The 27741-nt window shown below is 43.4% G+C and overlaps 1 protein-coding gene across 1 annotated transcript in view; it reads right to left on the bottom strand.

The window, feature by feature from the left end:
• COPA (COPI coat complex subunit alpha) overlaps positions 1 to 27741 on the bottom strand; it is a 915755-nt gene that overhangs the window by 814077 nt on the left and 73937 nt on the right. The window contains exons 4-5 of the mRNA XM_044059531.1: positions 26687 to 26767; positions 3775 to 3851 (exon numbers count right to left, since the gene is read on the bottom strand). Coding sequence (XP_043915466.1) covers positions 3775 to 3851; positions 26687 to 26767 — 158 coding nt within the window. The remainder of the gene's footprint in view (positions 1 to 3774; positions 3852 to 26686; positions 26768 to 27741) is intronic.

The raw sequence follows: 27741 nt of genomic DNA, 5'->3' as shown, positions 1-27741 counted from the left end.
CCACTTCAGTGCCTTTTTTAGGAAAATTGATGAGGTTAAAACTACCAACATAAACATTTCAACAAAACACAAATTAAAGGTCATGTTGCTAAACGCTAGGAGTCTAAACATGAAACTGCACTCGTTGCAAGGATTCCTAACCTTGGAAAATGTTGACATATGTGTAGTCACAGAAACCTGGTACAAAGCTGAGGAGAGCACCCCAGCCTTAGCTGGTTATTCATCCTATCATACATTCAGGCCCCAAACCATGGGCAGTAAAGCCAAAGGAGGTGGAGTTTCAATATACATTAAAGACATACACACCTACAGGCTGGTCAAACAGTACGACACACAGGAGACACTCCAGGTTCAGCTAACCATTGACAAGACCCCTATTCAAATCAAGATGCCCAATCTGCCTATTTGGGCCAGTTTTAATACATCAAGATTCAACCGTTTACCCTGATCCTGCATGACTAACTTCCCAAACATACACTGGAAGAACTACTCATGCCAGAACACAAATACCCAGAGATTACTTGAGTTTGTCAATCCAAATGCCTTGGAACAGCTAGTCGATACCCCCCACAAGGAATGATAATATCTTGGACTTAATATTAACCAACATGAGTAACCACTGCAGCATCCCTACAGTATCATCCTCCCTGGTAAGATCAGACCACAAAACAGTCACTTCTGAATTCACCATCTCCCCCAACTCTCCTCTAGCTAGGATCAGACATAAAAAGTCTCCAAAGCTGATTACAGCCTCCTGAGGGATGGTATAAACAGCTTCACAGCCCCCTCTGTAGGAATTGGCACCAGTATCCAAAATTACACCAAAGAACCATACAAGCATTTATACAGATGCATGGAATCAGGAATACCAGACAGAACTAAATCATCCTCTGCAAGAAAGAGTAAACCTGTCTGGTTGACATCTGCAATAAATAAACTCTACAACAAAAGAAAAAAACTGCTGTCCAAGACCAAGAAGGAGCAAGTGCCCAATTGGAAGCAATCTCTCCTTAGCCTGAACAAGCAAATAAGAGCACTAATGAAATCCTCAAAAGCCAACTTCGAGTCCAAATTGGCCACATCTACTAGAGACGATCCTAAGGCCTTCTGCACATGTGTCCGCAACCTCAAAGGGAGCACTGAGATCTGTTCAAAACTGGTGGTTAAGGACATCGCATACACAACTGCCGTAGATACAGCAAACTTGCTGGCTGACAGATTCAGCAAAAACTTTACCCATCTGACTCCCCCCATCAGTAAATCAGGACATCCCCAGTACCTGCCCCCTTCCCCTTATATCTAGGGAGTTGGTCATCACTGCTCTCTCAGAGGCAAAAATACAACCTCCATTGGACCCAATAATATCCTAGGCTGCATCCTACATGAACTCAAGCAGGCACCCTATTCAACCAAAGCCAGAGTACTGGCTTCATCTCAGCTGAGTGGAGGACAGCCAGTCATCCCTTTACACAAAGGGGAGGCATCCACTGAGCCAAAAATTATAGACCCATCAGCCTAACTAACATGATCTGCAAAAGGCCAGGGAATAGATTATAATGGACCTCATTAACAAGGACATTGGCAACCTCCAAACACTTGATCCCACACAGTTTGGCTTCAACAAGGGGAGGTCATGTCTGCTAAATCTGGTCAACTTCTTTGAGACAGTCACCAAAGCCATGGATGAGGGGAAGACTGTGCTTACTGCCTACCCTGACCTGGCCAAAGCCATTGACACTATTACCCACTTGGGCATAATAGATGAACTCTATGAACTAGGCATCAAATCCATATGTTACCAGATGGGTAGCAAACTGGCTCACTAATAGAACCCATGTAGTCAAAATAGGTGAAGCCACCTCAAGCAGTAGACCTGTAACAAGTGGTGTACCACAGGGTTTGGTCTTGGGGCCTCTTGTTATTTGGGATATACTTTTCTGAGGTGCAGGCCAAAACCAGTCGGCTATGGCTGACCAAGTTTGCAGATGACTGCAAGCTGGGTGCCGTCATCAATTCCCTTAGTGATGTGGACATCCTTCAAGCGGGTCTCACTCAGACAAATGACTTGTGCCAGAAACATGGCCTCAAGCTGAATACCAAAAAATGCATCATCATCCCCTTTGGGGAGAGTGATGTCCCCACAAATTATCACATTAATAACAATGTCCTAAGCATGCAATCAGTCGTGAGGGATTTGGGCACCCAGGTTGATAGCAACCTGACTTTTGACAATCATGTTGCTTCCGTGGTACGGAAAAGCCTTCTATATGGCCCACCTCATAAATAAGGGTATCTCATTCAGGCACAAGGAGGTCATAACATCCCTGTATTCTTACCTTATAAGGCCCATTATTGAGTACAACGCATCTTTCAGCAAGTACCTCGCAAAGCACATGCAGCAGCTGGAGAGACCACAGAGGTTCCTCACCAGAAGAATCCAAAGCCTCAAACATCTACCATACACAGATAGGCTGAAAGCCCTAACCCTCTACTCAGTTTCATACAGACTACTCAGAGGTGACCTCTGTCTGGCACACAAGGCGATCATGGACCCCACCTTGATGGGACTGCTGCATATCCGCAAGTCAAGCTCCACTCAAGTAACCCGCAAGTGTGGCCTCAACCTGGTCTGGAACATCAACAGGACTTGCTGGCAAGACAGATGTGTGTCCCAGAGACTCTCTCATCTATGGAACAGACTCCCTCTCCACATCAAGCAGAGTACCTCTTTACCCCTTTTTAAGTCCAAACTGGATGGGAAACAGAAAATATACCCCTGGGATTCCACCCATGTCCCTGCTGGACAGGGGCACTGGATGTTGATTTGTCTAAACATAGGCTAAACTCTTGGCTAGGCTTATAATGGCCTCAGGGCCAACAGCCTAGTAACCTCCTATGAACTTTGGGATGTGGGAGGGAAAAACTTGCAAACCAAAGGGAAGTCACATACATAAAGGGAGGACACAGACTGTACACAGTAGGCTCCCCAGAAAAGAACCTTACTGGAGAACCAAAGCACAGTAAGGCAGCAACACTAAGCACCAAGTGACTGTACATCCCCAAAAAACAAAGTTAATACAGTATTTAAAGCACTGTACCAATTTCAATTCCTTATTTATTTACTTATTTACCTGTCAACCAGGTAAACCCACTAGGGGTGATCCAGGTGCACTGCATAGTGAAGTAACTTGTTAAAAGCATCTGCACTCAACTCTGCTAAACTTTCAGTACATACCCACAGAAATTAAAACTTACGGCATCTAATTTGCAAATAAATCAAATAATTGGTAACACTGAGTTTCCATAAACCATTAATCAGAATGATCATTTTATGGCAGGGACCTCAAAGGTCTTGCAGCTCAGAAAATGGTAATTTCAGGTTATTCACAGCCTCACAAAGCACATAACCCAATATATTCACAAAACTGCCATCATCCCCAGATGTGAAATAACCCCATTTCTCTACCACTGTCCAACTGCTGCAAAATAATTAAATGGCTGTTTGGGACGTAAAAAGACTAGTTAAGAAAGTTCAATACAGTATGTGATTCCTTTCTAAAGTTAAAAATGCACATTGAACATTTAGTGCAGAGAAAATAAAGGATTCCTTCTTTAATCCCAAATTTTATAAACAACTATTTCAAAGTGAAATAACTAAAGCAGAAAACAGTGCTCAAACAAATGAACCATGGAACTCTGCCTTTCCTTGCCATTTGCATTCAGTGACATCAATATAGCTTAAAACTGAAAATGGTGCCGAAAAGCAAAACTTACCACACACAAGTCCGAGACTGCCAGTTCCATACTCTAATGGTCTGGTCATCAGAAGCACTCAGAATCCAAGGATATTCCTGATAATGGAAACAAAAAGGTACACACTTAGCAAAACTAAAAAAAAAATACCCTCTTTCCAATAAAATCTTAGAACATTACCAATGACCAGAAAGAATAGTTGTGTAAAGGCTTTCTCTTCCATGTTGCAGTATTCCAAACCCTTGGGTTTTCCTCTCTTGCTACCCAAATGTCCAGCCAGTATATAAAAGCTTGTAGTCACTGCTAGGTACATAGGACGTCCAATGCTGGCCTAGGGAGCATGGGCCATACGAGTGACGTTTGCATATACCTTTCCTGAATGTCCCAGTCGGACCCAAGTCTCAGGATAGCTGTACAGGCTCTGTGCCATCCAAGAAGAGACAGTTCAGATGGAGAGATGGGGGGTAATGTGGGAGGGAATGAATACTGCAACATGGAAGAGAAGGACATCTATGGTTATGGTAAGATTTTACACAACTATTTCATGTCCTTTTATTCTCATGTTACAGTATTCCAAACTCCTGGGTAGTGCCAAAGCTCACAGGGAAGAGGGTGGCGGTATGAAGCTACTCTCTACAAAGCTGTGCAGGATTGCTCCAACAAACCCCGCTCTGGATCTGGAGACATGATCCAACCTGTAGTATTTAGTGAAGGTATGGGCAGATGACCAATGAGCTGCCTTTAGGATGGAAACAGTGTCCAATCTTTTGAAGAAGGCCTCAGCTGAAGCTATGGCTCTAGTTAATTTTGGATTTGAGCGGTTTCCCATGGAATGTGTAGCAAAAGGATATAGCTTTGGAGATCCAAACAGAAATGGTCTGCTTTGTCACCGCCTTTCCCAATGCTCTGGGGTGGAAACAGACAAATAATTGGTCTGATTTTCTAATGGCCTTAGTCTTGTCAAGGTAAAATTTAAGTGGTCTGTGAACATCAAAGGAATGTAAGATGCTCACGGTCATTTTGGGGATGAGGGAAAAAGGTGGACAGGTGAATACCCTAACTTAAGAATAGCTCATTGATCACCTTGGGCATAAAGGAGGGGTTGGTCCTCAGTGTCACTCTATCCTTTTGGAAGTCAAGGAAGGGAGGTGTTGCCACAAGGACCTAGAGTTCTGACACTTCTGGCTGAAGTCAGGGCTACAAGGAGTACAGTTTTCCAGGTAGAATGTTTCAGAGATGCTTTGGAAGCATATTCAAAGGGGGCAACAGAGGTGTAGCACTCCCTTAAGGAATAACTTTGAAGGGACACGAGAGGCTATAGGAGGATCAAGATGCAAACATGCTGAAATAGCAGTGCTGTGTGCTTTAACAGAGGAATATGCCAACCCTGCTTGCATGAGTTCACACAGGACAGCACTAAGGGGACCTCACTTTGCAAAGGGTCTAGCTGTCATTGTTGACACCACATGTAGAACCTCTTCCATTTAGACAAATAAGATCTCCTAGTACTGGCTTGTCCTGCTGGATTTTCAGCGGGACTTTTTGAAGCAAAGGGAAGTGGGGGAATGCATACAGAAACGTCCACTGCCATGAGATGGAGAAGGCATCCGTTGCCCTTGCTAAGGAACTGGGTAGCCTGGTGCAAAACAGTGGTAGTTGTCTGTTCAGGGGGGAGGCGAACAGATCTATATGAGGTGTACCCACCTGTGGACAATGTCCAGAAACACATCCCTGTGAAGCATCCATTTGTGGGAATGGGACATGGACCTGCTCAAGGTGTCTGCCTGAATATTCTGAGCTTAATGGATATAAACTGCCTGCAGGGAGATTCAGTGTTGGGCTGCCAGGTCCCAGGCCTGGAAAAAAAGTCTGCAAATCAAATAGGATTTGGTTCCTCCCTGTCTGGTTCACATACCAAGAAACTGTAGCATTGTCTGTGAACAACTTCAGGGGTCCTTGTTTTGGGGCATGAAGAAAGGCTGTCAGGGCAAATATGATTGCTCTCATTTCCTTGATGTTGATGTGTTCCTGCCTGAAGGTGTGGGACCAGGTACCCTGCACTTTCAGACTGTCCAGAGTAGCCCCCCCAGCCCAAACCTGAGGCATCTGTGTACACCTCCCGGACAGGGGGAAGGGGTTTCAGTGGAAGTCCTGGGTTGAGCATAACCTGGTTTAACCACCACAGAATCTCATTCCTCAGACAAGGGAGGGATGACAAAGTCCAACGGGTGTGAGTGTTGAGTCCATATGGACTTGAAAAAAAAAACAAGTAATATCCGTGGTATCCCTGAAGTCTCAAAACAACCCACTAAAGTGTAGTGGGTTTAAAAACAAAACAGTGTAAGAAACTTCTCTGTGTGGAAGATTTTCAGTCCATATATTTCTAGTTAATCACTGTATATTAATCAGATCAGACAATAGTAGTAGAAGTAGTGAACGTAAACTCGTCAAGTCAAAAAGTAATAATAGAAAATATATAATTCTACAGCATTACTAAGATTCGAAAGTAATCCAAGCAAGGCAGGCAGTCTGTTTCCAGTCGAAAATCCTTTATTAAGTACACAGACAAGCGATCCAAGTAAAACAAAAATAGAGTAATAATTTCCTCACAAGCTTTCTAAATATACATATATATACTTTTTATCAAGCATGGGAGTGGTTTATTCTGCTGTAAAACAAAGTGTTATTGGTACACATGTTAAATTCATATCCCTTCCCCCATCAGTGTGACATTCAAGCTGGTCCTGCCCTACCTATTAGCAGTCATAATAATATATAGCCCTAATGTACTTTAATGGTACATCTTATTTAACCAAATTAAGTAGATTATTAAGTCTGTGATTTTATACAAGGCAATATACTACATGGCTGGAAATATATCAACCTTAGTTCATTTTGCGATCAAAAATTATATATAAATATATACATATACATTTTGCATGTAAAAATCAGTTTCTATTTTCATAACCTATTGTTAACAAAGATCGCTTTAGTCCTTCTAGACTTTTTCAGGTCTGTGTACAAGAACCCTAAAAACCTATATAATTGTAACCATCATTTTGAATAAAGTGGGGGAAAAAAAAAGAGGGGGGGGGAGAACCAGAAAAAAAAAATTAAAAAAAAAAAATATATATATATATATATATATATATATATATATATATATCTATATAAATATATATATATATATATGTGTGTGTGTATGATTATGGAAACAAAATATACACTTAAATTTCAAATGATTTAAAATGGTATTTAAAACCAATTTGTAGAAAAAATAAAATAAAATACAATTAGTCATGTAAACAATGTTGCAATTTTCTAAGTTCCAGTGCACTTTTAATTGAACAATAGTAGTTTAGTCCAGGCTTTCTAAAAGAGTTCAGCTTTAATTGCCACATGAGTTCATGTTTCTCCAGAATATTCGGGATGTCTCCTTAAAGATCACCCATGTCTATGCAATCCAGGATCTGGAACTTAAAACCTGTGTGTCCAGAGCTTGTCCCTCTTATCAGGTCCCCCCATACCACAGCCACAGCGAGGAATACTACTACAACCCACAGAGATTCCAGAAAGCAGAGGAAGAATTCCAGAGGTCTCGTACTCTATCCACAAACTCCCAGGGAGACAGGAGAACCAAACAGTGGACAGGGGTGAGGGAAATACAATACCTGGGCAATCCCGACTGGAACCCCGACTACAACCCATGTCCCAGGCTCAGACAGAGGAAACCGCCACAATAACAGGTACAATAACAACAACAGGTACCACAATAACAGGTGCTCCACTTATCTGGAACCACTCCGTTAAAGCACTGACTGAAGAGGAAAAAAGTGTGTTGTCCAAGGACTTACTTTTGTACCAAGCTGCAGGTGAGGTTGCTCAAGTACTGATCGACCTTAAAATGTTTGTGAGGAAGCTCAACTTAAGGGTACAGTTTCATGGCAAAAGTAATGACACTGAAAATAAGCCTATTGATGAAACTATAAAAAGGCCTAGCAGCTATTGTTCACCACTACATCAAACACTAGATGCTTTCTAGATATCAGGAAACTGCTTAAAAAACCTCCAAAGAAAAAACTTTATAAATTAACACAAGGAGAAAGAAAAGCATTGCTTGAGCTGGGCAATGATAAATCCAGGTGTGTAATGAAGGCAGACAAGGGAGGAGGTACACTTGTGACTGATACCACTAGCTACAACCAAAAGATAGAGAACATGCTGGAGGATAACAGATTTTGAGTTATTTACCATGGATGACATAAAAAGAGCATATGATTTATGGAACACTAATCTCACCACATTATGGGAAGAAAAACTTATCACTGAAAATCTTTATAATTATTTATGGAGCCCATGCCCACGTTTACCTTACTTTTTTGGAATACCAAAGCCATACAAGAACAGAGAAGACCCACCTTATAGACTGGTGGTAGCAAGTGGAGGTTCCCTTACTGAAGCCACAGCCATTTACCTTGATTACTTGCTGAAACCTCTAGCAGAAAAGAATAAGTCATACATAAGAGATTCAATGGATTTTTTGAAGAAAATAAAAAAACATTACAGTGGAAGCTGACAGTATTTTGTAACTATCGATGTGGAATCCTTGTACACAGTGCTCCCTCACAATTACTGTACAACAGCAGCTATGGAGTCTTTTAAGAAACATAATCAGGGTACACAGGCACAACTGCAAAAGTTAAGCAAGCTCATTAATCTTGTACTGGACTTCAATTTCTTTACTTTCAATGGCAAACACTACAAACAAAAAACTGGTATAGCAATGGGGGCTGCCATGGCTCCCAGCATAGCTAACATAGCCCTGGGCAAATGGGAGGAGAACTTTGTTTTAAACAACACAGATTACATGCAGCATATCACATGCTATTTACGTTTTATTGACAATGTCTTTATTGTGTGGGAAGGTGACACCTTGCAGCTTGGAGATTTTATCACTTACCTCAAATCAAACAACTCCCTTCCTGAAGTTTACCTCTTCCCATAGCTGTACTTCAACCACTTTCTTAAATATGCAGATTTCCAAGGACACCAACAATAACAGAATCACCACTGATCTATTCAGAAAACCAACGAGGGTTAACTTATTACTCCACAGTAAAAGTCTACATCATACAAAAACCAAGTATAATGTAGTGAAATCCCAAGGCTATAGATTAGCTCGAATTACCACAGAGATGGAACCATTTTTGAGAAACCTGAACAACTTAGAGAATGATTTTTCTAGTGAGAGGCTATGAAAGTCAGATGTTAAAAAACATCCTGGAACCCATTATAGAACTGAAAAGGACTGAAGCACCTTCACTCAACCTCCCCAGTAGAAAAATGTTAAGTAATCCCACAGAGAATAACAAATGCAAAATAGCTGCATCCTGACATACACTTTGGATTATCACAGTATCAAAAATATTATTGAAGAAAACTGGGACATTGTCACAGGAAACCCTTTCCTGATTAACATCTTAGGTGAAGCCCCATCATTTGTTTATAGGAAGGCCAGGAATATTAGAAGTTTTGTTGAATTTAAACCTAGACCATGTGAGAAAAGCACTAAAAGATGTGAAACTAATTGTACATTTTGTATATTTATACAGCAAGGTGATAGTTTTTATTGCCCTTATTTAAAGAAGATCATTAAAACCAGTGCAGGGGGTGACTGTAACACTAAAAAAGTACTTTACAGGGCACAGTGCAATGAATGTGATGCATTCTATGTGAGCAAGACTGTAAAACTCAAGCAAAGGATTTCATGTCATCTGTCAGAAATCCACTCTGGATGTAAAAATAATGCACTAGCCAAACACCTTTCTCTTCATAAAAGACACACAGGTTTTAAGTTCCAGATCCTGGATCGCATAGACATGGGTGATCTTGAAGGAGACATCCCGAATATTCTGGAGAAACATGAACTCATGCGGCAATTAAAGCTGAACTCTTTTAGAAAGCCTGGACTAAACTACTACTGTTCAATTAAAAGTGCACTGGAACTTTATTGCCACACTGTTTACATGACTAATCGTATTTTATTTTATTTTTTCTACAAATTGGTTTTAAATACCATTTTAAATCATTTGACATTTAAGTGTATATTTTGTTTCCATCATCATATATATATATATATATATATATATATATATATATATATATATATATATATATTTTTTTTTTTTCTGGTTCTCTTTTTTTTCCACTTTATTCAAAATGATGGTAATAACAATACTAACTAATTATACAATTATATAGGTTTTTAGGGTTCTTGCACACAGACCTGAAGAAGTCTAGAAGGACGAAAGCGATCTTTGTTAACAATAGGTTATGAAAATAGAAAAGTACAGTTTTGTACCTACCATAAATGTAGATGTTAGAGTGTTCACCCTGCTGCAGTCATCACACTTGGGGTTATCCTGTCGTCAGGCGTTCCCGCAGTCAGCCGGAATTCCAAAGTCTTGGTCCGACGTCAGTCGCTGTCGCTTCTTCCCTGACGTCAGTGCGCCAGGGGTATATATAATGCATCCAACACCATTTTCTTCAGTTTTTCTTGCCCTAGATGTCAGGTGCCCCCAAAAATGTGGTCAATAATTAGTACCAAATTAAGTAATTTTTGCACAAACACAAAATCCCTCCAGCTATAAGCAAATACATCAGGAAGGTATTGTAGAGATTTAGCCAGTTAGATCAGAGGGGATGGAGGGAGGGTAACCTGGACTGCAGCAGGATGAACACTCGAACATCTACATTTATGGTAGGTACAAAACTGTACTATGTTCATCGTGTTACCCTGCTGCAGTCATCACACTTGGGTAGAATCCCAAAGCTATGGATGGGTGGAGGAGTTATAGAGGGTTAGAGGAGGCTAGAAGGCCCTGCAGAACTGCAGTGGCGAAGCCAGTCCTAGTCTTGGAGAAAAGTGGTAAGTGATAGTGTTTGGTAAAGGTGTGTACTGAACTCCAAGTTGCAGCTTCTAAAATCTCCTTGGTTGGAACCCCCCCTGAGGAAGGCTGTAGATGTAGCTGTTGCCCTGGTAGAGTGGGGCCTAATGGTAGCAGGAACTGGTTTTCCATGATGGGTATAGCAAAAACGAATGCAATGTCCTATCCATTTGGAAATAGTTTGTTTTGATATAGCCTTCCCTTGTGTAGCTGTAGCATAGGATACAAAGAGCTGGTCAGATTTTCTGAAAGCCTTAGTTTTATCCAAGTAGTAACAAAGTTGCCTGTGAATGTCCAAGGAATGCAGGAGTCTTTCTTCTTTGTTCTGTGGGTTTGGGAAGAAGGTGGGTAAGTGAATGGTTTGATTTAGAGAGACACTGGAAACCACCTTAGGCATGAAGGAAGGATTAGTATGTAGAGAAACTGTCTTGATGGAAAATGAGGAAAGGTTCCACTGCCATTAGTGCCTGCAACTGAGACTCTTCTAGCTGAAGTTACTGCTAGCAGCAGGGCAGTCTTCCATGATAGGAACTGCAGATCTGCAGAGAAAGCTGGTTCAAAGGGAGGCAGCATAAGTTTTTCCAGAACAAAATTTAGGTCCCACGTTGGTGTAGGTGCTCTCCTGGGGGGCCTAATGTTTTTTGCCCCTCTGAGGAACTGCCTTAGAAGTGGATGCGGAAATAAGGGTGGCTCCGTGTTGTAGTGGGCTGAAATAGCTGATGCATGGATTTTAATGGAGGAAAAAAGTCCTTTGTGCAACATCTCAGTTAAATACTGTAGAATCTGAGGCTGAAGTGTGTTTTGGCCTTTAGCTTGGTTCCAGGCACAAAACCTTTTCCATTTGTCCGAATAGGCCTTCCTGGTGCTGGGCCTCCTAGCTTCCAGAATAACATCCATAACTGCTTGGGAAAGAGGAGCTGGCTGAATGTTTAGGTGATATGCCATGCAGCCAGATTTAAGGTTTTTAGCTGGCTGTGAAGAATCTGATTGTTTTGCTGTGTGAGCACATGGGCAATTTGTGGTAAACTCCAAGGTGGGCCCTGGGCCATATTCTTCAATAGTGGGTACCAGTGCTGGCGCGGCCAGTCTGGGGCTATGAGTATCAGTCGTGGTCTCTCCTTTCTGACTTTCAGAAGCACCTTTGTGAGAAGAGGCAATGGAGGGAAGGCATATACTGTCAGATTTTTCCAACTGAATGAGAGTGCGTCCACTTTCCAAGCTTGATGGTGACGTGTCCTTGTACAAAATTTTGTTAGTTGATAGTTTTGAGGACTGGCAAACAGGTCTATGTCTGGGAGGCCTCATTTTTTTGAGTTATCATTGCAAATACTTGTGGATCCAGTTTCCACTCGTGGGGATCCATGAGGTTTCTGCTGAGGTCGTCTGCCAATGTGTTTTTTTCCAGGCAGGAATTGAACTTGTAACTGAACTTGGTAAGCCAGAGCTGTGTTCCACAAGGTCATTGCTTGCCTGCATAGAGGGTAGGAGTGTGTACCCCCTTGTTTATGTACCACATTACTGTGGTGTTGTCTGTCCTTATTGTAAGTTGTCCTGGATGTAACAGATTCTTGAAGGCTGTCAGAACATTCTGTACAGCTAACATCTCTTTTTGATTGATGTGCAGATTCCTTTGATCTGCAGTCCATTCGCCTTGAACGCACTGTCCTACCATGTGTGCCCCCCAGGCGTAGTCCGATGCATCTGTTGTCGTAGTTTGCCTGGCTGGGGGCAGGGTGAAAGGCTGACCCTTGTTGAGGTGACAAACCAGTGACCACCATAGAAACTCCTGTTGTAAGCAGGGAATGAGAGAGATCATTGTGTCCAAGCTGTGGCTGTGTGAGACCATACGCTTTTTAGGTACCACTGTAATTTCCTCATATGCAGCTTTGCAAATGGTATTAGTAGTATGCAAGATGCCATGAAGCCCAAGGCCTGCAGAATTTTTCTTGCAGGTAGCTGGGTCTTTGTTGCCATTGTTTTGAAATATTGAGTCAGTTGTAGTTGTGTCTGGCATCAGATAAGCCTTCTGGGCCGTTGTATTCAAGCTGGCACCCAGGAATGTCATATTTTGTGAGGGTACTAGTTTTGATTTCTTTTCGTTTACTGTGTACCCCAGGCAACTTAGAAGATGTTTTACAAAAGCCAGATGTTGTAAGAGGGTGTCCTTGCTTTCTGCTTGGATGAGGCAGTCGTCCATGTATGGGTATATTTGAATTCCTCTTTGTCTGCAGTATGCAATTACTGGTGCCAGGCATTTTGTGAAGACCCTGGGTGCAATAGATAAGCCAAAGGGCAGTGCAAAGAATTGGTAATGGGTTGAACCTGCAATGAAACGGAGGTATCTTCTGCAACTTTGTCTGATAGGGACATGCAGGTATGCCTCCTTGAGGTCCAACGTTACTAGCGATGCTTTCTTGCCCAACATGGGAAGAAGCTGCTGTAGTGTTAGCATCTTGAATTTGGGTACTTGTAAGAAGCTGTTTAGAATTGAAAGGTCCAGAATTGGTCTCCAGGCATTGTCCTTTCTGGGCACTAGAAAGAGTCTTGAGTAAAATCCTTGGCCTTGCTCTCGAGTAGGTACCAGTTGGATGGCTCATGTCCATGAGAGCTGTAATTTGTTTTTGTGCCTCTGCCCATTGATTTTTTGTGGCAGGTTTGGCATTCCTCTTTTCATTGGCAAGGTGTGAAAGTGGAATCTGTATCCTCGTGAAATTATGTCTAGGACCCATTTGTCCTTTGTGACAATGTGCCAGTTGTCTGAAAAAAGTGCGAGTTTTCCTCCCAAGGGGGCTGCCAAGAGAGTGTTGCTTGGCCAGATGAGGTGCAAGTCATTGAGTTTGCCTTCTGGTAGTTCGGGACCTGTCTTCTCCTCCCTTCTGTGCTGCAGTGCCCCATTGTCGAGGTTTGTACTGGGCTTATGGTTGTCCTCTGCCTCTTGGACGTCTGTATTTACCCCTCTGTGGTATGTCAGTAGCTGGAAAGGACCAATTTTTTGTTGGCCAATTTCTGCTGAAGTGAGGGGGCTGTACCTGTAGGAAATTATTTGACTGTCTGCATAGATTTTGCCTTATCCTCCATTTTCTTTAAGACTACTTCTGCTTTAACTCCAAAAAGAACATCCTGCTGTAAGGGAGCATCTAGAAGCTTTGCTTTAACATGATCAGGCAGAGTTTGTTCCTTTAACCAAGCATGCCTACGTATAACAGACCCAGTGACAGCTGCTCTGCAGGAAGCCTCCAAAGAATCAAACCCACATTGTAAAGTATGTTTGCCCACCTGTTCAGTTGCATGCAACAGATCCTGCATTTCTTTCAATTCAGACTGTTGAGGGAGTGTGCTCATTTTTTTTTTAACCGAGACATTAGAAATTGCTGATATTTTAGCATGTGAAACTGGCAGTTTAGTGCCCTCATAGCTAGAGTGGCTGAGGTGCAAACCTTTTTCCCCCACCTGTCTAGTGCTCTGGAATCCCTTTCAGAGGGTACAGGATTTTTTGCCATAGAAGCCTAAGCCTCTGGATCAGCAACAGGACTTTTATAAAGAAATTTGTGTGAATCAGGCACTCTATAGTATCTGTCAGGTTTGGCCAGAGCAGGAGGCAGAGAATCTGGGTTCAAACTGGATTCTAAGTAAACATCATCCACAATGTCTAAAACTGGGGGGATGGCAAGTGGTCTGTGCTGGGGGAGTAAAAGAAACTCTGAGCCTTTTCTTTGAGTCAGAGTAGTCCTGACCTTCCCAGTGAAAATGTTCCCTCAGTGTGTAAAGTTTCCCCAAAGGAGTAGTCCTAAGGAGGAGAAGCTGAGGGAATAGAATCCTCAGCATTACAATCTTCATAAGGGGAGAAGGAATAATCTTGGTCCTCCGAGGAGCCTGAGGAAATAGACACTTGTTCAGAGGAGGCATAATCTTCCTCTTGTCTAGGCCTTTTGTCGGGCGGGGGTTGGGAACCCCTGATTAAAGAGATCGAATCTTCAGCCATTTTGAGCATCTGTTTCTTAGGCATGGGGCCGTGAACAGGGGACTCAAGTGCAGTCTTTTTAGGTTTAATAGGAGTCAGGATACGTTTTTATGGTGAGCGTAGTCGGTCTGAAGACGCCTTCAGAAACCGAAGGTGTTTCTGCAGGACCGACATTTTTCAGCAGTGTCGTTGGTAGGGTCCAAACAAAATGGCTGCATCGGCCTAGTACTTTCCGCCAAAAGTTCCGAAGTGGTCTCGGGTTCCAGATCTGCGGTAGTCAGGGGCTGCGTCAGAGCCTCACTGAAGACCGGGGAACCAGAGACCGGACCAGCTGTGGCCTCTGAGTCTGGCTTGGGTCTAGGCTGCCTGTCCATATCCTTGCATTTTTTGTGCACGCCGGTAGTCGGTTGCTCCGACGGCATAGTGTAGTTGAATTTTCTACCGAAGTAGTGTTGTGCGAAATCAAAGCATCTTTTTATAGTACGCTTATTAAACCTAGCACAAAAACGACAACTAGTGACGTCGTGGTCTGGGCCTAGGCAAGGTATGCGGTAAGAATGAAAATCCTTATGAGGTATTTGTTTCCCACAAGAAATACAATTGTTAACTTTTTCTGACATCGGTCTGAGGCAAGAAAAGTTTCAACGGGTACTTAGCTTTATTGAAGACTTCGGATCTGAAATTCGACTTTGAAAATCTCAGGAGTCGGCCGACCAGCACTTGCGAACTGCTTCTGCTTCGGGCACTGCGCGGCAAGAAAGACTGAAGAAAATGCCGTCAGATGCATTATATATACCCCTGGCGCACTGACGTCAGGGAAGAAGCGACAGCAACTGACGCCGGACCAAGACTTTGGAATTCCGGCCGACTGCGGGACTGCCTGACGACAGGATAACCCCAAGTGTGATGACTGCAGCAGGGTAACACGATGAACATCTGATTTTTACATGCAAAATGTATATTTATATATAATTTTTGATCGCAAAATGAACTAAGGTTGATATATTTCCAGCCATGTAGTATACTGCCTTGTATAAAATCACAGACTTAATAATCTACTTAATGATTTGGTTAAATAAGATGTACCATTAAAGTACATTAGGGCTATATATTATTATGACCGCTACTAGGTAGAGCGGGACCAGCTCGAATGTGTCACTGATGGGGATGTGAATTTAACATGTGTACCAATAACACTTTTACAGCACAATAAACAACTCCTGATAAAAAGTATATATGTATATATATATATATATATATATATATATATATATATATATATATATATATTTAGAAAGCTTGTGAGGAAATTATTACTCTATTTTTGTTTTACTTGGATTGCGTGTCTGTGTACTTAATAAAGGATTTTCGACTGGAAACAGACTGCCTACCTTGCTTGGATTACTTTCGAATACTTAGTAATGCTGTAGAATTATACATTTTCTATTATTACTTTTTGACTTAACAAGTTTACGTTCGCTACTTCTACTACTATTGTCTGATCTGAATAATATACAGTGATTAACTAGAAATATATGGACTGAAAATCTCCCACACAGAGAAGTTTCTTACACTGTTTTGTCCATATGGACTTGAAGTACCATTGCAATGTTCTCATGTGGAGTCTTGCCAGAGGTAGCATGGGAATAATGAAGGCCACGTAACCCAGATGGGAATAATGAAGGCCACGTAACCCAGATGGGAATAATGAAGGCCACGTAACCCAGATGGGAATAATGAAGGCCATGTAACCCAGTAGCCTGAGACACTGTCTGGCTGTCAAAGCACTGGTTTGAGGATGGTGGCCAGGTATTGGGTCAGAGTTTCCACATTCTGGGGTGTGAGGAATGTCCTCATAATATCAGTCCTTATTCTGCACTCCAGGACAACCTGGTCCTGGGAAGGACTTAGATTGGACTCGGGGAAAGTTTATGTTGAGTCTCACAGTCTGCAGAAGGGGGATGACTTTGTGGAGTTGGCTCTGCAAGGATCTGGAGCATTCTGTCTGAATCAGAAGGTCATCCAGCTATGGAAAAATCTGGATGCCTTGGACCCTGCAGTAGGCCACCACAGGACCTAGGCATTTGGTGAAGACCCTTGGAGCAGCAGAGTCTCCAAAGGGAAAGGCCAAGAATGGAAAATATGAGGAACCAGCAGCAAAACAGAAAAACGTCCTACAGCTGGGCCTTAAAGGACACCTACCTCCACATACCTGTATGTCCAAGGTGGCTAGAAATCCCAGAGTGATCAGTAAACGTAAAAGGGTTTGAAGAGTCAGCATGTGAAAGGTGGGGATCTGTAAGAACAGGTTGAGATTCATAACAGGAATCCATGGTCTATCCTTCCTGGGCACCAGGAAAAGTCTTGAATAACGCCACTTCCCTTTTTCCGTCAAAGGAACTGGCTGTATGGTTCCTTGAGGAGTTGGTTTTTGGGTGGCTGGGGAATTCCTCTGGGAGAAGTGGGAATGACCCAGGACATAAAATAGACATTTTCTATGACGAAGAGGACCTACCTGTCTAAGGTAATGAATTTCCAAAGGGGCAAACAGTGAGACAACCTTAGAGACAGGGGAATGGAGTCTTGTGGGGGGAAGACAGTGAATGCAAGTAGTCAAAGGCTACATGCCATAGCCTGAAAGAGAGTTTTCTGGGCAGGAGTTTGAGCAGACTTAGAAGGGGTCGGCTGTTTCATTGTGCCTTTTTTGCCTCTAGAATGGGAATCTAGCGCAGAGTATTTCCTAATTAACTATGTCTTTGATTGAGAGTTTCTGTGAAATTTGGGAATAGGGGAGATGAAGAGATGTTTAAGGTCTTGCAACTCCTTCCCTTTCTGCTGAAGGACCTTAAATAGCTCAGCCACTTTAGATCCAAAAAGGGTAGAGTTATACAGGAGTGCATCCATTGGTTTTGCCCCAATGTCAGCACAATGAAGCCTTAATCAAGAATATCGTCTCAGGACTGAAGCGGAGAAAGCTGATCTTGCAGAAGCTTCTGCAGCATCATAGCTGCAATGAACAGAGTGCTTAGTGACTTCTGATGAGACATTAATGAGGCTAGAAATTTCAGCCTTGGAAGGTGAGTCTGGAAGGTCAGCTAAAGGTTTGGCGACCTGGGTCAAAAGTGCCAAGGCATACCTGGACATGTGTGTCTGATAATTTACTGCCCTGAAGGCCAGGGTAGATGAAGTGTAGACTCCAAGGTGTTCCATGGCCTTACTGCCCTTGTCAGTAGGGAGGACTGAGGTAGATGGTAATAATTTGGATGGCTTGTCTGCCGAGACAGTGGCAGGGTCAGCTACAGGGCATTTGATCAGAAATTTTGCTCCTTGAGTGACCTTGTAGAAAGTACAGTTTTGTACCTACCATAAATGTAGATGTCCGATAGGTATGCATCTGCAGTCATAACATATGGGTTGTCCTGCCTCAGGCAGCCCTTCGGTCGGCCGGATTCCAAAGTCTGGGTCTGGCCTCGGCTGATGTCGCACTTCACCCGACGTCATAGCTCCTGGGGTATAAAGGCATCAGCCGACGCCATTTTCCTCAGTGTTTCTTGCCCCAGATGCCAGGTGCCCTCTAGGAAGGCTAAATTTGTATAAAAGTAGAAAATTCCAAACAGTAGAAATCAAAAACTATATATATATACATATATACATACAAACAAATACACCATAATAGATTCCCCCAGCTAGCTAAGAGAGGGGTGAGTACCCTAGGAATACCACCGAGGGGAAGGAGGGTGGGTAATCCTGACTGCAGATGCATACCTATCGGACATCTAACATTTATGGTAGGTATAAAACTGTACCATGTCCTTCAAGTATGCATCTGCAGTCATAACATATGGGTAGAATACCATAGCCAAACTGGGGGAGGAGGCACTAAGATAATGATGGTGTAGTTAAGATCCCTTAAAAAACTGCAGTTGCAAAACCTGCTCGGGATCTGGAGTATAAAGGAAGATTGTAATGCTTGGCAAATGTATGCACGGAGCTCCAAGTAGCAGCTTCTAAAATGTCTTTGGTAGCCACTCCTCATAGGAAAGCTGTAGTGGTGGCTGTAGCTCTTGTGGAGTGAGGCCTGATATTTTCAGGAGTTGTCTTTCCATGAAATGAGTAGCAGAATCGAATGCAATTTCCTATCCATTTTGAGATTGTCTGTTTTGAAATTGCTTTTCCTTGCACTCCTGTTGCATATGCTACCAGAAGCTGGTCAGTTTTTCTGTTGGCCTTAGTTCTGTCCAGATAGTAGCGCAGCTGTCTGTGTACATCCAAGGTGTGTAATAGTTTTCCCCCCCTGTTCTGTGGGTTAGGAAGAATGTAGGTAAATGAATAGCTTGGTTCAAGGATACCCTGGATACCACCTTTGGCATAAAAGTAGGATTGGTTCTCAGAGACACTCTATCCTGGTGAAAGATAAGGAAAGGCTGCACTGCCATTAATGCCTGTAACTCGGATACCCTTCTTGCTGAAGTGATTGCTAGCAGGAAGGCAGTTTTCCAAGATAAGAACTGTAAGTCTGCTGTTGCTGCCGGTTCAAAAGGGGGAAGTGTTAATTTTTCTAGCACAAAATTGAGATCCCATGCTGGCAGAGGTGGTTTCCTTGGAGGTTTTACATTTTTGATCCCTCTCAAAAATTGTCTGAGGAGAGGATGAGAGAAGACAGGAGGATCCATGTTGTACTCTGCTGAAATTGCTGATGCATGAATCTTAATGGAAGAATAGGACAGGCCATTGTGGAACAGTTCTGCTAAGTATTCTAGGATGTGTGCTACGTTTACCTGTGTGACATTTGTTCCCTTTGCTGCACTCCAAATGAGGAATCTCTTCCATTTGGCTGAATATGATTTCCTTGTGGAGGGTCTGCGAGCCTCCAGGATAATGTCCTTAACCCTCTGAGATAAAAAACAGGTTGGTTTTATTTTATGCAATTTTCCAAGCAGTTAGCTGCAGGGTTTTTAAGTTTGGATGCAGGGTCTTGTAGTTGTTCTGCGTTAGAAGTAAAGGACATAGAGGTAGAGGCCATGAGTTCGTCCGAGACATGCTTTTCAGTAGCGGGGTACCAATGCTGCCTTGGCCAGTCTGGAGCTATCAGAATTACCTTTGGCTGATCCTCTTTGATCTTCAGTAGAACTTTGTACATCAATGGGAGAGGTGGAAAGGCATATACTGTCAGGGCCTTCCAGCTGAAAGAAAGGGAGTCCACCCTCCAGGCTTGTGGGTGGTATACTCTTGAGCAGAATTTCTTCAGTTGGTGGTTGAGTGGGGAGGCAAACAGGTCTATCTCTGGCATTCCCCATTTCTTTGTTATGGTTTTGAAGATGTCTGGATGCAGCATCCATTCGTGAGCATCCGTGGTAGTTCTGCTTAAGCTGTCTGCTAGTGAATTCTCTTTTCCTGGTACGAATCTGGCCTGCAGTTGGATGTTGAGATTCAGGCCTAAGTTCCACAGGTCCATTGCCATCCGGCATAGAGGGTATGAATGTGTGCCTCCCTGTTTGTTGATGTACCACATGACTGTGGTATTGTCCGTCCTTATCAGCAGGTGTCCTTGCTGGAGGAATGATTTGAATGCCTCAATTGCATGCTTCACTGCCAGCATCTCCTTTAGATGTGTGTGTAGATTCAGCTGGTCTTGGGACCATAGGCCTTGGATACACTTGTCTTCCATGTGTGCCCCCAGCCTAGGTCTGAGGCGTCCGTGGTGATGGTCTGCCTTGGATGTGGTTTGTGGAAAGGCAACCCTCTGTTGATCTGGCAGGCCTGAGCCCACCACAGGAATTCTTTTTTCAGGCATGGAATGATTGGTATCAGGGCTTCTAGACTGTGTCTGTGTTGAGACCATACATTCCTTAGGTACCATTGTAATTTTCTCATATGCAGCCTGGCATGTGGGATCAAGATTATGCAGGATGCCATGTAACCCAGGGCCTGCAGGACTTTCCTTGCAGTAAGCTGAGTTTGTCTTGTTAATGCCATGAAGTAGACTGGTAGTTGCTTTTGTTTTTCTTCTGTGAGAAAAGCCATCCGAGTTATTGTGTCCAGTTCTGCACCCAAAAAAGTTATCCTTTGGGATGGTACTAGTCTTGACTTTTGTATGTTGACTGTGTATCCCAAGGCTTGTAGCAGTTGTATGACATAGGCCAAATCCTTTATTATTTTTGCCTTGTTGTCCGCTTGTATTAGGCAGTCGTCCAGGTATGGGTAGATTTGAATTCCCTGAAGCCTGCAATGAGCAATTACTGATGCCAGGCATTTCGTGAATACTCTGGGTGCAGTAGATAAGCCAAAGGGCAATGCTGAGAATTGATAATGCTCTGATCCTGCAAGAAATCTGAGGTGTCTTCTGCAATCTGGTCATATAGGGACGTGCAGGTATGCCTCCTTGAGATCTAGAGTCACCAGCCAAGACTCCTTGCCCAACATGGGAAGAAGTTGCTGTAGGGTTAGCATTTTGAATTTTGGAACAATGAGATATGTGTTCAGTGCGGACAAGTCGAGAATAGGCCTCCATTGATTTTCTTTTCTTGGTACAAGGAATAGTCTGGAGTACAATCCTTGGCCTTGTTCCATAGATGGTACCTTTTCTATTGCTCTCATCCTTAGTAAGCTGATGATTTGTTTTAGAGCCTCTGATTTCTGGCTTGGTGGAAGGTTTGGCATTCCTCTCTTTTGGTAGAGTGTGGAAGTGAAACCTGTAGCCCTTGTCTATTGTTTGCAAAGTCCATTTGTCTCCTGTAATGCAATGCCAGTTTTTTGAAAATAAAGCTAGCTTTCCGCCCAAGGGTGCTTCCAGTTGTTCCCTGGTAGGCGGAATCAGAGCCAAGTCATTGTGTCTGTCCTGTGGAAGTGGTTGCAGTCGCAGCTGTGGCGGCACTTCTCTGGTTGGCAGGTTGCCACTGACGACCTCTGTAGGCACCCCTTGATTGACCTCTGCCTCTTGGGCGTCTATTTCTGCCTCTCTGTGTTCTGGAGGTGTCTGGAAAGGACCAATTCTTTGAAGGCCAATTTCTGCTGAACCTTGGAGGTTGGACCTGCAGAAAATCCTTGACTGTTTGGACAGATTTTGCTTTTTCTTCCACTTTCTTTAGAACCTCCTGTGCAGGGGAGCCAAATAAACTTTGTTTCTCCATAGGGGCATCTAGGAGTTTAGATTTAACATGGTCTGGCAAGGATTGTTCTTTTAGCCAGGCATGCCTTCGAATCACTGCTCCAGTCATAGCTGATCTAAATGAAGCCTCCAGTGCATCACAGCCACATTTTAAGAAATGATTACTGACCTGCTGAGAGTTGTGTACCAAATCTTGAAGGGGCTTACGGTCTAAAGGTTCAGGAGAGGATAGCTTTTTATTCAGCTGATCTAACAAAAATTCCTGGTACTGTATCATGTGAAATTGACCGTTTAAAGCCCTGGCAGAAAGAGTAGCAGATGTATAAACCTTTTTACCCCATCTCTCTAATGCTCTTGATTCTCTTTCAGAGGGTAGGGGGTTTTTGGCAGAGGCAGCTGCAACACCTTTAGGGCCCTGAGAAATGGTTTCTGGGTCTGCAGCATGGGCCTTATACAAGTGGAAGTGAGAATCCAGGACCCTGTAGAATCTGTCAGGTTTGGCAGGGGCTGGGGGAAGAGAATCAGGGGCAGTACTGGCATCATCGTATGCATCATCAACAACTGATAGTACAGGTGGTATGGCTAAAGGCCTATGCTGTGGTAAGTGTAAAAAAGTCCTTAGCCTTTTCCTAGAATCAGAAAAATCCTGACCCTGCCATTGGAAGTGTTCCCTCATTGAGTGTAGAGTTTCCCCAAATGAAAATTCTTCTGGAGGGGAGGCAGAAGGAATGGAGTCTTCTGCATCAGAATCCTCATAAGGTGAGTATGGTCCTTCCTGATGGTCAGATAAATCTGAACAGTCAGAGGATAGAGGTTCAGGGGGTTCGGGCCTAGGCCTCTTTTCAGGAGGGGGTTGTGAGGCCCTGTCTGGGTGAGGTTGGGATCACCTGATCAGAGAAATAAGGTCCTCAGCAAGGCTGAGAATCTGAGAACTTGAGGTAGGTCTGTGAGAGGGAGCTTTTGTAGGTAAGGCCTTGGAAAGTTTAGCTGCTTTAGCCCTGGAGAAGGCCTTGATAGACATAGAAGCAGGGGGTCTAGCTGCCCCACGTGCAGGAGTAGAGATGTCCAACGGAATGGTGTCGGACAAATCTTGTGTGCCTGCTTCTTCAGTAGGAATTTCTGTAGCCGACTCAGCCGGGGCCTGTGTGGCCTCGGTTGTCTGAGGCATGCTTTCGGCCGAAGGGAGAACAGAGGTCTCGGTTTCAGCCAAAACAGAGACACTCGCGGTAGGCGAGTGTCAGTCCTTTTCCTTGTGTTTTTTAGCTAAATGTGTAGTCGGAGTCTATGACGGCATTTTATATACAAAAACGGAGCCAAAAAACTCTTCGGTAAACTCCGACCGACGTCCAAGCGTCCGTCGGTTGAAGGAAGCACAGGCTAAACAAGCTGACACGTCGTGGTCTGGGCCTAAGCAAGGAAGGCAGTAAGAGTGGAAATCCTTATGAGGTATTAGTTTCCCACAAGTTAAACAATTATTTACTTTGTCTGACATCGGCTGAGGCAAGAAAGAGTCCCCAACGGGGTACTTAGCTTTTTTAGAAGTCTTCGGTAGCTGAAATCTCTGGATCTGACCGACCGGCACTTGCGAACAGCTTCTGCTTCGGGCACCGCGCGGCAAGAAAGACTGAGGAAAATGGCGTCGGCTGATGCCTTTATACCCCAGGAGCTATGACGTCGGGTGAAGTGCGACATCAGCCGAGGCCAGACCCAGACTTTGGAATCCGGCCGACCGAAGGGCTGCCTGAGGCCAGGACAACCCATACGTTATGACTGCAGATGCATCCTTGAAGGACATCCTGTCAGGCCTTCTGGCAGCAGGTGATTGGGAATCAAAGTTAACTGAGGCAGCATTGAAAGCATCCAAGAAAGCTGGTAATACTGGGGGTATTGCAAAAGGAGCAGGAGTGTCCATCTACAGGACCTCATAATATATTTTTTTTGTACCTCAGACATTTCAAAGGAAGCCCACTTAAAAAAAAAAAAATCTCCTCATTTTTGAAAGTCTTCCCAAATGTGAGGTCCTCTGCTGGGGAATCAGCCTTTACAGATTCGTCCTCTGGAGAAGCATATCCAAGAGAGGGAATTCCCAGACGAGGAGTCGTCGAGGGAATTCCCAGACGAGGAGTCGTCGAGGGAATTCCCAGACGAGGAGTCGTCGAGGGAATTCCCAGACGAGGAGTCGTCGAGGGAATTCCCAGGCAGTCGTCGAGGGAATTCCCAGACGAGGAGTCGTCGAGGGAATCCCCAGACGAGGAGTCGTCGAGGGAATTCCCAGACGAGGAGTCGTCGAGGGAATTCCCAGACGAGGAGTCGTCGAGGGAATTCCCAGACGAGGAGTCGTCGAGGGAATTCCCAGACGAGGAGTCGCCGAGGAATTCCCAGACGAGGAGTCGTCCAGGGAATTCCCAGACGAGGAGTCGTCCAGGGAATTCCCAGACGAGGAGTCGTCCAGGGAATTCCCAGACGAGGAGTCGTCGAGGGAATTCTCAGCTTCAGGTAGGATGACATTCTCAACCTGAGGCCTGGGACTGACAGGAGGAGGGCTGGCCTGTGGGGATCCAGGCATGGCAAGCCACAAGGCCATAAAGGCATGAAATAGGCTCTGTGAAAAAGCCTGCCAATCTGGTTGGCTTTCAGGAGAAGGGAGAGATGCTTGGTCTTGGATTCCTTTTTCAATGAAGGCCTAGGAGGCATAAGCCCAGAGGAAGACCCAGTGTCTGAAGAAGGCCTAGGTTTAGTGGACTGAGAAGCAGAGAAAGGCCCATCTGGGCAGCCATAGAAACCTGTGGTTCCCCCTTGCGATGTCTGTGAAGCCTCCCCAGATGTGCCTTCTGCTCTAGGTTCTGTGGCATCCGGATGGGTACTTGTTATACCTGCTTCAGCAGATGCACAGTGTTCCTCCAGGCAAACGTCAGCCACAGGAGGAATGGAGGAGAGGCAGCAGTAGCAACTTCTGGCCTGGAAACCTTGGCATTCTTTTTAGGTGGTTCCATGGGCTGACCGGATGACCCTTCCATCCCTAAAGCTAAGCGTTTAAGATGCTGATTATCTAAACATACACTCAAGGGGTGCAGGTGGCTGCGTAGGGTTTTTAGGGATGAAGGCCTGACTGATAGTACAGGAAAGATGGTTGTGTGCAGGCCCTAAACAGAAAAGGCAAAGCTCGTGGGTGTCCTTATGGGGGATCTGATGACCGCACTTGCACTTTCCATTTTTGGATGACGTAACCTTAATAGACGTGCAATGACAAAGGAATCAAAAACGGCCCCGATGGGGTACTTTGAATAAGAGCCAAAGCGAAGACAGCAGGAACACAGACGTTCAAATGGCGCAGAGAAGTTCTGAGGAAAGGTACATGCAGATGTCACTTTTATGGCCCACACTCCCTAAGCCAACGTCAGATGTTCTATGCACCTAGCATGACTACAAGCTTTTGTGTACTGCCCAGATGTTCCAGTAGCAAGAGAAGAAAACCGAAGAGTTTGGAATACTGCAACATGAGAACAGGAGGACATCTACATCTAACCATAACCAAATAACACAGCACACCAGGCAAAGGAGCAACAACAAACCACAAAACAAACAAACAAAAAAAAGAATCACCCAAAAAATACACGAGGACGACTCCAAAATGAAAGTATTTAGCGTAGTCAGACTTTAATATTAGCTATTCATCAAACTAACTTCTTCAGAAACAAAACCATAACTCCAGAACTCCTTGGACAGTTTTCTTAGTGTTTAAATTATGAAGCCAAAAGACAGAAAGGTCTCAAAGGGAGTCTGTTTTTATTAAAAGATCCAAAATAAAGCATCTAGGAACCAGCAAAACAAAGCCACCAACACATCATGAAGCCTAGTTCCCATTATAATTTAGCACTGTTTTTTTTTTTTTTTTTTTTTTTTAGTAGCCATAATCTTACATATGGGATTATCCAAAACTGAGCTAACTGCTCGCCATTTCCTCACAGGAAATACAAGCTCAAGCACTACCCCAAAAATATTCTACAGCAGTTAAGTGGTTAAATCAGCTGTAGCTCATGGAAGCAAAAAAAGGTTACAATGAGCTTTAACTTGGGAGCACTGAAGCTGTGCCTGACCACCGCAATAATTTAGTAAAGAATGGAGCAAAGACGTGCCCATCAGCGTGACAAAACCCAGGAGGGCAAGCTATACTTAAGACCGTTACTTTAGTTTTACTTAGGACCATTACTTTACCAGCCTTGTAATGCTGCTGCATCAACAGTAAAGCCTCCTACCAAATATGGCCCATTTAGTTTAAAAACTTCCCTATTCAGTCTGATCCTCATGAATTTTACCTAGAAAAACCTATGTCCAGACACCCACAAAACAGATGCCACTCTGAGAGAAACGAGGACTTCACAAGGGATAACATTATAGGAGCATTGCTGTGACTTTTCTTACAGTCTGAAATGTATCAATTGCCTAAAGTATGCTAAATAAAAATGCATATTTCACTTTGAATACTGCATGCAGTTCTGGAACAAAAATAATTTATGCACAGTCTATATGAAAAAGCGAGAGAGAAAAATGTTACTGTAAACAATTTTAAGAGACGGGAAGGAAAGTGACTATGAAAAGCTTTCAAATACAAAGAAAAAACTGTGAGAATATTTCTCGTAAACAATTTAAGGCATAAAGCAGAAGAACGAGTTGTTTTACTGGAAAAAATATATGTGCATATACTGCTTCATAGGAAGAATGGAGCCTTAAAAAAACAGAGAAAACAGTTTAGAAAAAATAAAAGGAATAGAACAAGCATAAAAACTTCTTACTAGCCCAGAAAGAAAAAGTTACAGAGACCTAAGCAATAGTGACACTTTCAAATACAAATCTTTCAACATTTTTTATGTTTGAATAAAAACAAACATTCTATACAAGTGATAAATATATACTCACATGATGGAAAAAAGTGGTGCGAATGTAGTCCAGGTGTCCAAGAAGAGTAAAGAGGCAGCGACGCAACTTGTAGTTCCATACCTATCATGGAAAAAAAAAAAAAAGTTCAAGAATCACTACAGTCAAAGCACAGGTGGACAATAAAGGACTAACAGACAACAATGTGTGACTCATTAGCTGAGAAATGTTATTTATTTATTTATTTTGAATTTGTTAACAAGGGTAGAGCACTGATCCCATTGGACCTCTCGCTCTCTCTCTCTCAGCCCAGGGTAAACACAAAAGATCAGCCCGACTGAAAAAACTCCAGCTGTACTCAGTGGCATATCGCTTACTCAGAGGTGATCTCTGCCTGACTTACAAAGCCATGTCCAACTCAGAATTGATGGACATGCTCCACCTAAAGAAATCCAAGTCACTGCGAGCCACGCGCTCTAGTGAGCTAAACCTCGCCACAACAAATAGAACATGCTGGAGGGATAGATTCCTGTCACAGAGACTCCCCATGCTTTGGAACAAAATTCCTAACTACATTAGGCAGAGCCCCTCACTAACATTCTTCAAGAGAAGCCTTGACGAGTGGATGGGTAACAGAAAATACACCCCTGGGATCACTTCATTGGCTCTGCTTGACAGAGGCTCAGTTAATTAATCAATGGGGCGGTGAAAGCCAACACACTCTGGCTAGGCTTAAAAATGCCCTCGGGCAGATAGCCTAGTACCTACCTATGAACCTATAAGATATAATACATACAAAACGAATGACAAAATGCAACACATACATTGTTATATATAAAGTGAATATCAGAGTTGTCTTGAGGATATAAAGGCAACAGAAAAATAACTTTCTAGAGTGACAGACTGAAAATTCAAAACACACTTGCATTATACAGAGAGTGGAAATCCGAGTTCACAGGCTGAAAGAATCACAATGGAAAGTAGAGTCAGAGCAAGGAATGCAGAGGGAAGAAGGGTATTAAGAGATTAAGTTATACAACCAGAGAAACAGGAGACCTTGAAATGTGCCTGTATTTAAAACACTGCACATTATCCAA

This window comes from Protopterus annectens, chromosome 17.part0 (genome assembly GCF_019279795.1).
Source record: "Protopterus annectens isolate FY-2018-M chromosome 17.part0, PAN1.0, whole genome shotgun sequence".
Lineage (NCBI taxonomy): Eukaryota > Metazoa > Chordata > Ceratodontiformes > Protopteridae > Protopterus > Protopterus annectens.
This window is presented reverse-complemented; position numbering and strand designations above follow the sequence as displayed.